The following is a 16,415-nucleotide window of genomic DNA, read 5'->3' as shown; positions in this document are numbered from 1 at the left end:
CTAAAAGAAAGCGAATCTCAACGGGGTTTTCTTCACAACCCGTTATGGTGATTAGGACATACTTTTTTTACAGTTTAGGATTGAGATTGTTATATTTTAGCTAGAATGATTGTCAAAAAGTAAAAGAAAATCCACAAACCAGGATCCAAGCAAAACCAATAACCTGTGTGGTCATGACTGGTCCGACCTTGGTGTGACTCACAGGTGTAGGAGACTGGGAACCCACCTGGCCCCCTCCCAGCCTTAGGACTGTCCGAAGCTTTCTGCGTGGACACGTCCACCTCCTCTCCGTTACTCAGTCCCCACGTCTCCTGGACAGAGCCAGGGGCTTCTCAACGCCCCCCACCCCCCGACCACAGTGCTCTCCAGGCAGGCCGGGGTCTTATTCACCTTCATGGCTCTAGTCCATTACCGTGATGGAAGGTGCGTATCACGGGACCGTGGAGCGAAGGAGCGACTGGGTTGACGGTTCACAGAAGCGTGACCCGTCACTCACCAGCCTCTTGCCTTTCCTTCTGCCTCTGTGGCCCCAGAGTGTTTGCAAGAAGTGATTCATTATTCACATTTCATTTAAAATACTGCTAACGTTTGGGCCATGGCTCCAAACTTTCTCATGTTAGAAAGGAGATGTTCAAATAGAAAAAAAAGAGGATTGGGGTCTGAAAAGTGCTTTCTTTCCGTGTTAGTTTTCCAGGCTGTTGTGGCCTCAGTTCCTCTCCCTTTCTGTGACCCTGGAAGCAGCGGGGGTCACAGGCCAAGCTGTGCTCCGTGGGCCTCTGACCACAGCCCCCTCCCAACAAAGCTCCATCGATTCAGAACATTATTATTTATTGCAATGGCTACTTCTGGTGTTTACTGTCTAATGTTGGTACCAGTTTGGGGGTAAACCAGTGGTTCCCCAATTTAATAGGTCTGGTGGGGGGGGCCCAAGAATCTGCCTTTTCTAAGGCTGACCAGCTCCTACCAGCAAAGACAAATGCAGGTGGACCAGTGTCTGTTGTGGTAGAAAATGGTGACCTGTATGCCAGGCCTTCTGATTCTTTTACTCTTCAGCTTGCTGTGGTTGATCTGTCTTGTGGCACTTCCACAGAAACATACATGCTTTCCCCCAGATATCCAGTGGTTCAGTGTTACAGCCTATCTGTAAAGCTAAAATGAATTCTTACCACTGACTAATTGGATAAGTTAGCCAAATAAAATAAATGCTTAGAGGAGGTCCAACTTAGGATATTCCTTGAAGCACAAAGCAGTTGACATGGATGCTTTGACCTTACCCTGTGATTTGATTTTTAAGACCAGGAAGTAAGAGCTTGGTGTCGTGAAATATCTTGTTTAAAGTGTTGTGAAGTGAGTGTGAAGCCAGGGTTAGACCGGGGTCTCTGGCTTAGGTGCTGCCAAGCACAGCGACTGTCAGGACAGCTCTGGGCCTGGACGTGTCTGCAGCGGGAAGGAGGCTGCTCTAATTGTGTTGATGATGGAAGGGGTGTAGGCGTGCTACGGTGCAGGGTGGTGCTAACCACCTCTGTGTAGGGGTGTAGTCAGATAAATGTTGTGGTATCTGATAACTACAGGTCAGTGATTTGAAAATTCCAGTTGATATTATACATTAGAAATGGGTTTCTCAAGCAACGGGTAAAAAAATTGTTGCAATATTGCTAAGAATCTACCTTGACTCAGAGTTTATATGTGCTAGTTTGTATATCATCAGGCCTTTTACCAGAATATCAAGAATCCTGGTCTCATACAGATGGCCAAAAGGCACATGAAAAGAGCTCAACATCCTAATGATTAGAGAAATGCAAATCAAATCTACAATGAGGTATCACCTCACACCAGTCAGAATGGCCATCATCAAAAAGTCTACAAATAATAAATGCTGGAGAAGGTGTGGAGAAAAGGGAACCCTCCTACACTGTTGGTGGAAATGTAAATTGGTGCAGCCACTATGGAAAAACAGTATGAAGGTTCCTTAAAAAACTAAAAATAGAACTATCATACGACCCAGCAGTCCCACTACTGGACATATACCCTGAGGAAACCATAATTCAAAAAGAGTCATATACCACAGTGTTCATTGCAGCTCTGTTTACAATAGCCAGGACGTGGAAGCAACCTAAGTGTCCATCAACAGATGAATGGATAAGGAAGATGTGGTACATATATACAATGGAATATTACTCAGCCATAAAAAAGAATGAAATAATGCCATTTGCAGCAACATGGATGGACCTAGAGATTGTCATGCTAAGTAAGTCAGACAGAGAAAAAGATAAATATCATATGATATCACTTATATGTGGAATCTAAAAAATGATACAAATGAACTTATTTACCAAACAGAAATAGACCCACAGACATAGAAAACAAACTTACAGTTACCAAAGGTTGGAAAGGAGGGGAGGGATAAATTAGGAGCTTGGGATTAACATATACATACAACTATGTGTAAAATAGATAACCAACAAGGACCTACTGTATAGCACAGGGAACTATACTCAGTATTTTATAATAACCTATAATGGAAAAAATTCTGAAGAAGAATATATGTATGTGTGTATATATATATATATATATATGTATGTATAACTGAATCACTTAGCTGTACACCCAAAACTATCACAACATTGTAAATCAACTAGACTCCAATAAAAAAATAAAATTAAAAAAAAAAAAGAATCCTGGTCTCTGGGTCCACAGTGACTTAAAAGAATGAGTTATTGGATCCAGCTTCCAAGCATATTTGATGCCATAGTGTTGATATACAGCACAGCAAGAGGAGGGCTGGCCCAAGCCCGGACCCATCCGACTGAGAGCAGTGATGCAGTCAGCGACGAATGGGGCAAAGGGGCAGGATGTCATAGTATTGATAATAATAGTAATGACTTCGTTATTGTTATTACCACTGCTGACATCACTAAGTGTTTCCTGGGTACCAGGCATGTTTACATGTGTTAATTTATTTAATCTTCACAACATCCGTATAAAGAAATAGGGATTTTTTTTTTTTTTTTTTTTTTTGCGGCAAGTGGGCCTCTCACTGTTGTGGCCTCTCCCGTTGCGGGGCACAGGCTCCGGACGCGCAGGCTCAGCGGCCATGGCTCACGGGCCCAGCTGCTCCGCGGCATGTGGGATCTGCCCGGACGGGGGCACAAACCCATGTCCCGTGCATCGGCAGGCGGACTCTCAACCACTGCGCCACCAGGGAAGCCCAGGGCTGTATTTTTATTGATCCCGTTTCTTGAAGATGAGGAAAGTGGTATCAGGGAATCAATCCATAATACGTTATCTCAATCTTCAAAAGTGAGTCTTGAGACTGACTTTTCTGGTATACTTTGGACAGTTATTATCTTTCTGAAGTATCTTTATTGATGTTTTTCTCTTCTCAAAAGTCAATCTCAAAAAGAAAGAAAGAACAGAAAAGAAAGAAGACTTGTAAACATCCTTTTGATGGTGAGGTTGATTGACCTTTAAGAGCTTGAGCATGACAGGCTCTTGGATTCACAGCCGTCCTGCCTGTCACCCTGTGAGCAGTGTGTCATTCGTAACGTGGAACAGGTTACTCACTTGCCTTCTGGAAAGGCCTCCATTCTCCCGTCTGTAAAAGGACGTGGTAAAGGGCGGACCCTCTGGAAGCCTCCTTCGCATCGAGGTCATATTTGTGAACACGGTCTGATCAGGCACAGCTGTTTGGGCTGCGTGGCCTCTGCTTCGGGGTGAGCTGGACGAGTAGTCGTGTACACATAGCTCACGGTCCCCAGAAAAACGGCGAGGTCACACATACCCTGCTCTCTGACCCTTAACCCCTGCGCCTTGCTGCTGCTCTATCTTGAGTTGCTGCTTCTCCCACATCCTGGACGTGCCGTCCGCAGCTGGTGGGAAGTGTGATAACGGCGTCCGACTTCCTGTCCCCGGGTTTGCTCTGGAGCCTTGAGACCCCCTGCCTGGTCCCCGCTCCAGGCCCCTCAGACTCTGCTCAGTCCGGCAGCGTCGCTCTGTGTGGCTTCCACGTTGGTTCCCTAGAGGGAGGACAGGGGTGCATCCCCTGAGACCCCGTCCCCGCAGAGTGAGAGCTCGGGTGGAGAGGAGACGGTGGGGTTGCGGTCTGTCCTGCCAGCGTGGAAGCCTGGCCTCCCCGGGAGCCCACTTTTCCACGAAACCTAAACGTCCTCAGGAGCCTTTTCCCGTGACTCCGCTGTCACTTCTGACCTCGGCCCCCGAGCTGCGGCTGCTCACTTGGCCCGATGTTCCCCCGCTCCGATCCTGCATTGCCTTCGGCTCTTCCCCGCACCCTCGGCCGGACCCCGGTGAGTCCCCTCGGCCACTTTCTTGGCGGTGCCGACGCCCTGGCCCTGCACGTGTGTCCTGCCTGGGTGCGCAAGTCCTGTCTCCCCGTCCTCGCCCTGCTCCTCCAGCAGCCGGGGACAGTCCCCTCGTGCACGTGCTCTGTCGGGGCTCACGGGGGCCCACTGCGCCCTCGTGCCCGGCTGTGGACCCCTCTCGCCCTGCGGCCCGGGTCGCCCCTATAACCCCCATTCTCAGCCTGGCCTTCCTCCTGCTGCAGGAGAAACTGGACGTTCGTCCTCGTGCTTCCTTGAGCTCCTTGTCCCACCCCTGCGTGGCCCGCACCCCGCTGGCCTCCTGCCCTGTGCTGGGGGGTAGGTTGCCCCCTCTCGGTCCCAGACCTGGTCCTTCCCTGGGTGGGGCCCCACCGCACCCCTCCTTCCGTCCGTGTGTCCTCGTGACCTGTTTCTGTTGGCTCCTTCCTCTTAGCGCGTGACGCACTTGTTCTTTCTCCTGCTTTTCAAGTCCTCATGCAGGACTTGAAGGACTTCCCAGGCCTCTGAGTTCCTCCGGCTGCCACTCGGCTGGGTCCGCCCCTCCTCACCCAGCACCTCCCCACCCCACCCGCCTTCTGTGCCGCAGAAACAGAGCTCTGGCTCCCGTGGAGCTCAGCTATGGGGGGGCACAGGGGCGAGGAGGGTGAACACCCTCAGGTAACGGGCGGCGACGGCGCTAGAACAGGGCGCGTGGAAGAGGGGACCGAGGGGACGGGAGACGGCCCCGTGCAAGAGGTGCATCTGGGTCGAGACCTACAAGGGGGGAAGGATCCGGCGGTGCCCAGCCTGGGGAGGCATCCCAGGCAGAGGCGGAGGAAAGGGCAAAGGTCCTGGCGCAGGAAGGAGCTGGACAACTTCCAGGACACAGAAGCAAGATGCCTTTCTCACCTAGCTCACTCCCGCCACTCGACCTCTCACCCTCTTTCAGATTCGCTCCAGACCCTGTCGCTTCCGGGAACGTCATGGCCGGGGCCACCGTTGGGCCGCTTGCCATCCGGTGGGCTTGCCCCGTCCTCATCTTACTTGACCTTGACGCAGCAGCGGGCTCTGAGCTGCCCTGGCCCACCGTGAGCTCCCTGCCGCCCCGTCCTGCGCCTGACCTGGCAGCCTCCCTGCTGGCTACACAGCACCTGCCTCCAGGGCCCCTCTTCTCACACTCCACACTTCCGCAGCCCCCCAAACGCTGGGGCATCTCACTCTGCAAAGGGCCCGTCTGCTGAGCGTCAGACACAAGCTCCTCAAGTCAGCATTTCAGGCTTGAACTCGTAGGCCTCGCCTCACCTGCAGCTCACTCCCCCCGCCTGCCCTCTCACCTCAGACCGGTTCTCTCCAGCCTTTGCCACTTGCCCTCCTCTCGCTGACGCTGTCTCAGCTTCCTGCTGAGTCACAGGGCTTCTTCCCTCAGTGCTCTGATCTCACCCCCTGTCCTCCATCCACACCGCTGGCAGGCGATGGCACTAACGCCACTTAGCCTCTCCCCTGAGCGCGGGGAGGGTTTGCCCCCTAGGAGGCCCTGGTGGCCAGCGTGCTGTGCCCTACCGCACTGTGCAGCGTCACCTCCTGCACCTGCCTCTTGTGCCCCAGCCTGGCTGAACTGCTGCAAGTTTGCCAAACATAACAAGTTGGTTTTGTTTGTTCAGTACCTTTGTTATCTTTCCGTGGAATGTTCTCTCTGATTTTGAAGTCTTGGCAAACGCCCAGTCTCCAGTTCTGGTGAAATAGCGTCTGTCAGCCTGTCCACACCCTCAGCAGGTGGAGACGCCCTCCTTTCTGCTCCCTGCCTCTTCGGTTTACCTTTCTGCCTTCTCTCTAGAACGTGAATTCTGAGAGCACAGTGATTTTCTTTTTTAATCTTTAATTTATTTTTGGCTGCATTGGGTCTTCACTGCTGCATGTGGGCTTTCTCTAGTTGCAGCGAGCGGGGGCTACTCTTCGTTGTGGCACGCGGGCGTCTCATTGCGGTGGCTTCTCTTGTTGTGGAGCACGGGCTCTAGGTACGCGGGCTTCAGTAGTTGCGGCACGCGGGCTCGGTAGTTGTGGCGCACAGGCTTAGTTGCTCCGTGGCAGGTGGGATCTTCCCGGACCAGGGCTCGAACTCGTGTCCCCTGCATTGGCAGGCGGATTCTTAACCACTGTGCCACCAGGGAAGTCCCCACAGTTTTTTTTTTTTTAATCACAACCCTCTTTATATCTCTAATGGAGAACACAGTCCATGGTGAATGATACCCATAAGGAAAATCAATAAGAGTAAAAATAACCATGTCATGTGACTATGAATTGTGCGTGGCTGGTGGTACACCTGGCGAGGAGCCCAGCCCACTGCTGCGCTGGGATCATAACGCGTCTTCGCTTCCCACTTAGTATCAGGTACATGATTGTCTTCATGGAGTTGATCTGTAGCTTTGTGGGGAAAAGATGGCTCTGAAAAGAAAGTCGACTGCCCATATCACTGATGAAGTAAGGAGGAGCCCTCAGTAAGTGAGGTTCTTAGAAATTCTTGACGGATTAAGAACGAAGTGTTGGAGCCCGTGCTCCACAAGAGAAGCCACCGCAATGAGAAGCCCGCGCACCACAATGAAGAGTAGCCCCTGCTCGCCACAACTTAGAGAAAGCCCGCGCGCAGCAACGAAGACCCAATGTAGCCAAAAATAAATAAATAAAAATAATTAAAGAAAAAGAAAAGAACCAAGTGTTGAGTTTTCTGCATGGATCTACAGCATGAACAAATGCAATAAATAGGAATAAAAAAGGGGATTCATGAATTGTTTCAGCAAGGACATCAGTCGGTGCAGACGTTTCTTATCAAAAGAAATGTTTAGTGAAAGTTAATGGTGATGAACCTGAGTCAGGACGAGTACAGAAGCGGCTGTGAGCTGATGCCCTGTGATGCAGGAGAAACAAGGTGTGTGCAGGCGTCCCATAACCTGGCAGAGGAGGAAAGCTGTAAAGTGGTTACTTTTTACTGTCTTCATGGGGAGAATTATTTACATTGTAGTCTCTGAGCATTTGGGGATTCACGGCAGTCTTTCGCAAATGTCAAATGTCTGCTACTTTCCCTAAGAAAATAGAGCTGCCAACAGATGGCACTGTGATGATGTCTTGTTATCCCACGTGGCCTGAGAGTGAGACGTTTCATCTAAGTGGAATTCTCTAGATAACTGAAGCACCGCAAAGGTAGAAAATTACCGTTGTGAAATAAAATCTTTCTCAGGTATGTCCCAGTTTCTCTTTCTGAACAGACTAAGGAGATTAGGCTCCTACAGTGATGTCTTCAAAGGCAGTTTACATGGGTGGAGTATTTTTTTTTCTTTTTATTAGATGATCCCAGACATTTCTGTTAAATTAAAAAAAAATAATAACATTCTGTCTCCCCCTTGCTGTTAGGAGGTGACCTGTCACTACTTAGTACTGTCAGCATTTCTGCCTGTTACACCTTTTCTTTCCGCCCATACTCTCCTTTTTCTGGAAATATTTTTTTTTCATGAAAATCCCCCCCCCTTTTCAAAATTTACTACTTTTAATGTGTCGTAGACTCTGAACTCAGATAATTGTTATTTAGCAGCTGTTAGAGCTATGTGTAAAAGAAAGATAAAAGCTCCAAGGGGGCCTGTAAGGGTATCCGAGGGTAAAGGAGCTATGAACCGTGGTTTTTACCACAGACCTTATGTCGTTTGTCTGACTTCTCAGACGCTGCTGCTTCTTCCTTTGCTCTGAGGGGTTCGTGTTGGGTACGGAAGGCGACCTCCAGGGAGGAAACAGCTTCCCCGGGTCTTGCTGTGCAGCTCGTCCGTACAATGAGAGGCTGGACTAGGCCATGTCCGGGGGCACGTGCGTCACGGGCCAGGAGAGCAGCTCCACACAGAGGTGTTTAAGCTCACAGATCCGCGTGTCTGGAGGAGCGAGCAATCACTTGGGATTGAGAAAGTCTGGGAATCTTCCCACGGGAGGAGAGTCCTGTTTAGAAGGGGTGAGGGGGGACCGGTGGGGACCTGTGTCTTGAGAAAGTGCCAGGCCTTTTCACAGGACAGCAGTTACTGTGGTAAAATACACATAACGTAAAATTCACCACTTTAAGCTTTTTTGTTGTTTTTTTGGCCACAGTGCGCAGCTTATGGGATCTTAATTCCTCAACCAAGGATTGAACCCGCGCCCTCCGCGGTGACAGCATGGAGTCCTAACCACTGGACCACCAGGGAATTCCCTATTTTAACCATTTTTAGGTGTACAGTTCATTGGCATTAAGCACACTCACATTGTGTGTAACTGTCATCCCCACACATTTCTAGAACGTTTTCATTATGTCAGACTGAAACTCCGTGCCCATTAAACACTAAGTCCCCTCCCCCTGACCAAGCCGCTGGTGAGCCCCAGTCTACTGCCTGTCTCTGTGAATTTGACTACTTTAGACTCCTCGTACGAGGGGGGTCATACAGCCTCTGTCCTTTTCTGTCTAGCTGACTCCAGTTAGCTCATGTTTTCGGGTCCATCCATGCTGTAGCATGTGTCAGAATGTCATTCCTTTTTAAGGCTGAGTAATATTCCGTCGCATGTATAGACCACGCTTTGTCCATCCAGTCACCTGTTCGTGGAGGTTTGAGTTGTTGCCACGTTTGGCTGCTGTGAACATGTGTGTACAAGTGTCTGTTCAAGTCTCTGTTTTCAGCTCTTTTGGGTGCACACCCAGAAGTGGAATGGCTGGGTCAGATTATAATTCTGTGTTTCACTTTTTTTTTTTTTTCTTTTTTGCGGTACGCGGGCCTCTCACTGTTGTGGCCTCTCCCGTTGCGGAGCACAGGCTCCGGACGCGCAGGCTCAGCAGCCATGGCTCACGGACCCAGCCGCTCTGCGGCATATGGGATCTTCCTGGACCGGGGCACGAACCTGCGTCCCCTGCATCGGCAGGTGGACTCCCAACCACTGAGCCACCAGGGAAGCCCAGTCCTTATTTTGGTCTTTAATTTGCATAATGGATAAGAATGATACTGCCCTATAAAATATTACCAGGGAGGTATTCGCATGGCCAGCTTGCTTTGCCTTTGCCATTGTGCGTGCAGCTTGTTGGCTGAAAACCCCATCCCGCCGCGGTGCTCCTGCTCCCTTTCTCTCAGAGAGAGACTGTCCGAGTTTCCACCCCTGAAGGTTTCCAGGAGGCGCGGGCTCTGTCCTTATGTCACAAGGAGACTGGGGTGGGGGGACGTACCTGTGGGTGTGGTGGACGAGGGCTGGGTCTGGGTTTTGGTGGACACAGGCTGCAAGAGAGCTTTAAGTAACTTATTTAAAATAGATGGGATTAAGGGATCTAAAATCAGGTTTGTAAGACATAATGAATTGAATTAGGCAGAGTAGGGGGAAATATGCTAAAAAGTTGTTGATGTAATAGCTGTTTCAAGGCACAGGTTGCAGGTGATGCCGACAAAGCAGCTGGAGTTGTGGGTGAGATCAGGCTGGTCTGCTGGCTCCTGGTGGCCCCGGAGGGGTGGGGGGAGGGTGTGTCCGGGAACCAGGAACGCAGGCCGCTCCTGTCCCCCGGGATGCTGATGCTGCTCCCCATAGGCATGGTTGTAGGAATCATTATTAAGAAGAACTGCTACGTTCTCTGGTTCTTTATAAATGGACGCCCATCTCTTGAGACAGGTGCATACCTGCATCTTCAAATCTGTGGATTTAGATTTTTAAAAGTTAATGATTCTGACCCTGGTGCTGAGAAAGAAAATGACTCCAATTCTGAGAAGCCATCCCGGCCCGCATACTTGTCATCTGCAGGTTCAGCTGTAGCAGCCTTGCGCGGGGGTTGCCGTGGAGAGCAGGGGTACTTGCCGGCCCCGGCTCACAGCTGTGTTTCTGTCTAGCAGAGATGCTGTTAACTGAGCCGACTGCTTCCTGACTCAGCCCCACCTCACCTGGGCCCCTGGGAGCTGGTGGCTGCCCAGCTGCTCTGGGCAGCTGCTCTGGGCAGCAGAGGTGGGAAGAGCCCGTGTCCTCTGCGAGGACCAGTTGCCTGAAAGGGTGAACAGGCTTCTAATGGAACCACTTCACTTTTTCAGAGACATCCTCCGAGCCTCGTGAGAAGTGCCCCTCCCTTCTCCCATGGGTGGTCCCGGTGGGGATGCTGGGACCCCATCCCAGCAGGAGCTCGGCAGACCTTCTCTCAGCTTCCCCGACCTGCACTGGGGAGCCCAGGGGGCTTCAGGGGGGAGCTCCGCCCCATCCTCGTAACCCTGCGCCCAGGTCCTTGAGTCCCTGAGCCGCCAGCGTCGGGCTGTGCGTGTGAACCTCTGGGCGGTGGGAGGTGAGACCCCCTGGAAGATTCGCAGCCCAGGCTCCTCTCTGCGGCCCTGGAGGGAGATCAGAGAGGCCACAGAGCCGGGGGTGTGGGGTGAACAGCTCCTGGAAGGTGAAGAACAGAGCCGTTTGTGCAGCAGACCTGTGGTCCCCACAGAAGCGGGGGCTGGCGAGGACGAACAGAGAAGGGCTCGGAGAGGCCTGGAAACCGGCGAACCCAGGAGGATGCCTTCTGTGGAGTCGCCTTTGTAGCTACTCAGAGCCCAGGGTGCGTCCCAGCCAAAGTAGGGGCTCAGAGGAAGGGAGGAGGAGGAAGAAAAATCCTGGCCAGTCAAGAGAAGAGAGACGAGGACGCTTCTCTGGTGACTTGTCGAACTGGATGGGTTTTTCTGCCGGTAGGAAAACACCCACAAGCCCAGTGACACAGGGAGGTGTGGAACTTAGGCCCCAGGGGATGGTTGGCTCGCAAGGTGGGGAAGTTCCGTCTGGTCAGGCCTGCGGAGCCTCATCCCATGGTTGAGCGAAATGCTGGGTCACACCGTCCGCCCAGCAATGAGATGGTGGAGTTCCAGTGACGGCGACACTTGGGGGGCCCATCGTCGCCCCAAGTAGGCTGGCTCTGCTGCTTCCCAGAGGGGAGGTTACGTAAGACGTGCACCTGCCGCTGTGCTGGTACTGTACATGCCGGCTGCTTTAGTGCTTCCGGAAGCTTCCGAGGGGCCACATGGCCCATGGGAGCGGACCGAGAGGCTCCCAGTGCCCCGAATGGACCACTGTGGTCACTTCATCTGAAATGGCTGTCGTTTCTCAGAGATCGTTTTAACACACTTCTTAAATATAATATTAAAGTATGTATCTTATCATATTGCAGAAATGTAGATAAATAGCAGAAAAGAAAAAAAACATAACCCTGCTCCACAGCATAGCCAGTCTTATTTTGACGTATTTCCTTACAGTCCTTTTTTAAATGCCTCTGAATAGTATAAATGCAGCTTTGTATCCAATGTTACAAATTTTTTAACATCTTTATTGGAGTATAATTGCTTTACAATGGTGTGTTAGTTTCTGCTGTATAACAAAGTGAATCAGCTATACATATGCATATATCCCCATATCTCCTCTCTCCCTCCCTCCCACCCTCCCTATCCCACCCCTCTAGGTGGTTACAAAGCACCGAGCTGATCTCCCTGTGCTATGCGGCTGCTTCCCACTAGGTGTGGGAAGTGTATATATTACGTTTGGTAGTGTATATATGTCCATGCCACTCTCTCACTTTGTCACAGCTTACCCTTCCCCCTTCCCATATCCTCAAGTCCATTCTCTACTAGGTCTGTGTCTTTCTTCCCGTCTTACCCCTAGTTTCTTCATGATCTTTTTTTTCCCTTAGATCCCATATATATGTGTTAGCATACGGTATTTGTTTTTCTCTTTCTGGCTTATTTCACTCTGTATGACAGACTCTAGGTCCATCCACCTCACTACAAATATCTCAATTTCATTTCTTTTTATGGCTGAGCAATATTCCATTGTATATATGTGCCACATCTTCTTTATCCGTTCATCTGTCAGTGGACACTCAGGTTGCTTCCATGTCCTGGCTATTGTAAATAGAGCTGCAATGAACATTGTGGTACATGACTCTTTTTGAATTACAACGTTACAAACTTTTTGCCGTGTGTTTTTTTGAGGTCTTCATAACCGATTTTTAAATTGACGGCATTTTCATTTCTTTTGCGATTTAAGTGGGAGCATTTTGAGTTTTCTCATAAGTATTAGGTGTGGAGATTTCATCTTAATTTTTTAACGTGAGGCATTTTGTGCTAGCTCCTGGCTATTAAAAACACTCAGCAGCCACGGTGAATTTTTAGAACTGTCTCTCCTTGTGTCTGTTAACAGGGATCTACCGCACAGAAAAGGATAAAGGCACTTTGTACGAGCTCACGTTCCGGGGGGACCACAAGCACGAGTTCAGACGCCTTGTCTTGTTCCGACCGTTTGGCCCCATCATGAAGGTGAAGAAGGAGGATTTGAACATGGCCGGCACGCTGGTCAATGTCATCGTCCCACTGGCCAGAAGGGTGGACAAGTTCCGGCAGTTCATGCAGAATTTCAGGTGGGCCTGTTGGCACGTGTGTGTGAAACGCTGATGGCGCGTCCCATCCCTCCCTGGTCCCTGCCCAGCACGAAGGCCCCTGTCTCTCCCTGTTCGACTCTGTTTTCTTCCTGTAAAGTTTATTGTTGTATCTGTCTTTCCCTAAAGCAATTAGAAAGCTGCCAGATAAGCAGATTTACCTTCAGAAGCGAAGGTTAGGAGGATTGGGTTTTCATCAGGATCTGTAGGGTCACGCCTGCTGGGTGCCATTCTGGCTGCAGTTGGGGGACCACGAGGCCATGCTGTCCCCTCACTGGACTGGGCCCCTCCCAGCCTCCAAAAGGCCGGCACCCGCGTGGCCGTGGACCTGTGTGCTCGGCTGCCGCCTGGCTTCCTTTGGTGTCCTGCCCTGGCAGCGGCTGGAATGCATTCAGTCAGAGGCTTTTTTATTTTAACCTGTGTCTCCTAGGAGATTACATGTAAAATTATGCTGAGAAGTCTCCCAACACTCATTTTTGTAGCTACTCAAGAAGATTTAAGCAGGTTTTATGTTCCGATGCGGTGTGTAGTTTTTACACGTGTCTTCAAGCTCCTGACGATGTGGTGTCGGATCTTACACTCTTGTGGACGACACTCACACGCTGCTTGAGGTCAATTTGCTAGCTGACTTAGCCAGCTTATTTTAACGATAGAACGTCATGTGTGCCTAATGATAAATATTGGAAGATCAAACTTATTTTTAATCTTTTATCATTAAATTCACTTTATTAAAAGCCCGTAAGGCTCAGTATAAGTGTGTAGTTGATGCTTCTCAAATTTCTGGATAATGAACACATTTGAAGAGTAACCTGTTTCTGGCCAGGCTTCAGAGATGGGAGTAAATGAAGCCCAGCACTTAGGTATCTGCGTCCCTTTCTGTCTTGTAACCTCAGTCTGAATGTGTCCTTCAGGCAAAGGCGACAGCTCCTCTCAAGATGGCCCTTCCCTCAAGATGGTCTCATTCCAGCTTCCATAACCTTCTCCACTAGCATATTCAGGCCTGGAGATGATAACAGCTCTGCGGTCACTAGGAGGGGCTATTGCTCTCGTCCCCCTGTCCTCCTTACACCCTCTTACACCCTATCATTAAGCTTTGTAAATAGGTCCTTAATACATCTTCTCCAACTAAAAAGAGTAACCCTTTTCTAGCTACATTTTAAGGTCAGAACCCAAGAGTCTTTGGGGGGCCCTCTGGCCTGGTCTTCCGCGAGTTCAGAATCCCTTGGGGCACTCCTGATGCGGCTGTGTGTGTGTGGTGTGTGTGTGTGGTGTGTGCACGTGCGTGCCAGGGCGGGCTGCAGCTCCGGGTAGAAAGCTCGCTGTTACTTGCACCTGAAGTCTGCCTCCCTGTAATTTCTACCCAGTGGGTCTAGTTGTGGCCTTTGAAGCAATGGCTGCCTTTGTCTTCTCCGGGTTTGGGAGCTGGGCCTTCAGCTTGACGTCCTGCGGAGCTGGCTGGGCTGATCTTCCCACACCCACACCCCACCAGTTTGGAGAACACCCCGGCGCACGATCCCACGACTGTCGGCAGCACCCCTCTGGCTCTGGCACTGAAGTGTCTGTGTGGCTGTGGCTCCCTTAAGCCCCCCTGGGTGGGTCTGTGTCCCTCTCTGCCTTCTCTTCGGACCGGCCGAGTGCACTGGCCAATGAAGCATCCATCCTGGGAGGACGGACCCAGGGCTGGGTACCAGGCCTGGAGGCAAACCCTGACTCCCAGCGGCCGGTGTGCCTGTTCCCAGGACAAGTGTATAGAAAGTTCCCTCGGCCAGGAAGCTGCCTGGAGCCTGGGGCAGGGCCCTTTAGCACACAGGCTGGTCGCTAGAGAGCTGAGCTTGGCGAGATGGTGCCCCCACCGGAGGGCTGTCTGCTCAGGGGACAGCCAAGTCCTCCTTGCAGGACTCCAGAGCCTGGAAGGATTCTCTTGGGTGCATAGGACTAATTATTATGACTGATTATTGCCTTAGTGTCACAAGGATGGCAAGTAATTAACAGTAGGAATAAAATTGGAAGGGAAATATCGCTGAAAAAAGTAAAAACTTTACAAGTCTCCAAAGTGGAAGTGGTGAAATGAATGACATTCTAGTTAATGTTTTAAAAACAAAAATCCAGGGGTCCTTTCTCTTGCCTGTCACTGTTCAGATGCCCACTGTAGCACGTGGGCAGGAGAGGGTGGTCAGGGAGACTGGTTCCCTGGGGACAAGGAGGGCCTGTGTGTGCACCGGACACTGGACCAGATGGAGGGATAAGAGGAACCTGGCTTCATGGAGAGAAGAATCTTAGTCCCACAGAGATAGAAATAGAGACCAGGACAGTGGGCCAAGAAAGGCTTCCCAGATGGAAGGCGCTTGAGCAGAGGCTGACAGGGGAGTCTGCTCTGTGGACCAGGGGCTTCCGAGCACATTGAGGTCTCTGAAAAATTGGGATGATAGAGGGTACTCAAGCCTGGGGTATTTAATTCCAGGTCAGAACTTGGTAAAGGCGGCATTTCAAGTTGGCCAGCAGAGAATGGATTGTTCAGAGCGTGGCTTTAGGACAACTGACCAAACAGCAGAAAAGATTTAATTCTGACTTCACACCAAAACCCAAAGTAAACTCTGGTCAATTAAATATTTAAATGCCGTTAAATAGACCATATGAGTATTGGGAGAAAATATAAGGGGCTAATTATTCAATATTTGATGTTGTCTTTATGAAGTCCTGTCCATCCCAGGAGTGGAAACTGTTAACTGTGGTTGGCACTGAATATGGAACTATGAGTGATCTTTAGTTCCTTCTTTTGGATTCTCTCCGTTTTATAAATTTTTGTATTTTGTAAATGTTTATATAGTTAGCATTTTTTTATGTTTTCTTTAAAAATTCAACAAAATATATATTTTTTCTTTTATAATTTAAACCTGACTTTAAGTTTATAAAAGTGACACGTGGCTATTATGAGATGTTTAAACAGTAGAACACAACCAGGAGTAAATTATTTAAAAATTCACTTCTGGCCCTGCTTCCCTAAATTAGCCATTTTTAACATTAATTGAACATTCTGGGCACCTTTCTTTGCATATACACAGATAGAAAAATGACATGCTTGAAATGTAATTAAGCATGAGACATGCTATATGTTCTATTTTTAATTAAAGAATTAAATTTTACTTTACTTAAATTTATAGAAGAGAATCTGAAGTATAACAGAAGAAATTGCTGATCTTTGAGAAAATGTTTCTGTGCTATAAAAAATCCCTCTAAAATTAAAAAAGTGACTTTACAAACCAGAACATATTGGAATCATTATGTATTTTTACCTCATATTTTAGTTTTAGACTACATTGGTTGAAAAATTATAATAAGAAGAGGAGAGCAGCACAGTTATATTTTCTTGCTCTCCTGGTCCCATCTCCCCATTTGCTCTATCATTTTTTTTTCCTTTAAAGTACATTTTTTTAACATCTTTATTGGAGTATAATTGCTTTACAATGGTGTGTTAGTTTCTGCTTTATAACAAAGTGAATCAGTTATACATATACATATGTTCCCATATCTCTTCCCTCTTGCGTCTCCCTCCCTCCCACCCTCCCTATCCCACCCCTCTAGGTGGTCACAAAGCACCGAGCTGATCTCCTTGTGCTATGCAGCTGCTTCCCACTAGCTATCTATTTTACATTTGGTAGTGTATA

At 49.4% G+C, this 16,415-nt stretch overlaps 1 protein-coding gene across 9 annotated transcripts in view; it reads left to right on the top strand.

The window, feature by feature from the left end:
- CSGALNACT1 (chondroitin sulfate N-acetylgalactosaminyltransferase 1) overlaps nucleotides 1-16,415 on the top strand; it is a 323,407-nt gene that overhangs the window by 268,759 nt on the left and 38,233 nt on the right. For all 9 annotated transcript variants that reach the window (XM_082608431.1, XM_082608432.1, XM_082608437.1 and 6 more), the window contains one exon: nucleotides 12,516-12,732. In XM_082608431.1, coding sequence (XP_082464557.1) covers nucleotides 12,516-12,732 — 217 coding nt within the window. The remainder of the gene's footprint in view (nucleotides 1-12,515; nucleotides 12,733-16,415) is intronic.

Source organism: Mesoplodon mirus, assembly GCF_964341445.2.
Source record: "Mesoplodon mirus genome assembly, chromosome: 20".
In the NCBI taxonomy this organism is placed as follows: Eukaryota; Metazoa; Chordata; class Mammalia; order Artiodactyla; family Ziphiidae; genus Mesoplodon; species Mesoplodon mirus.
This window is presented reverse-complemented; position numbering and strand designations above follow the sequence as displayed.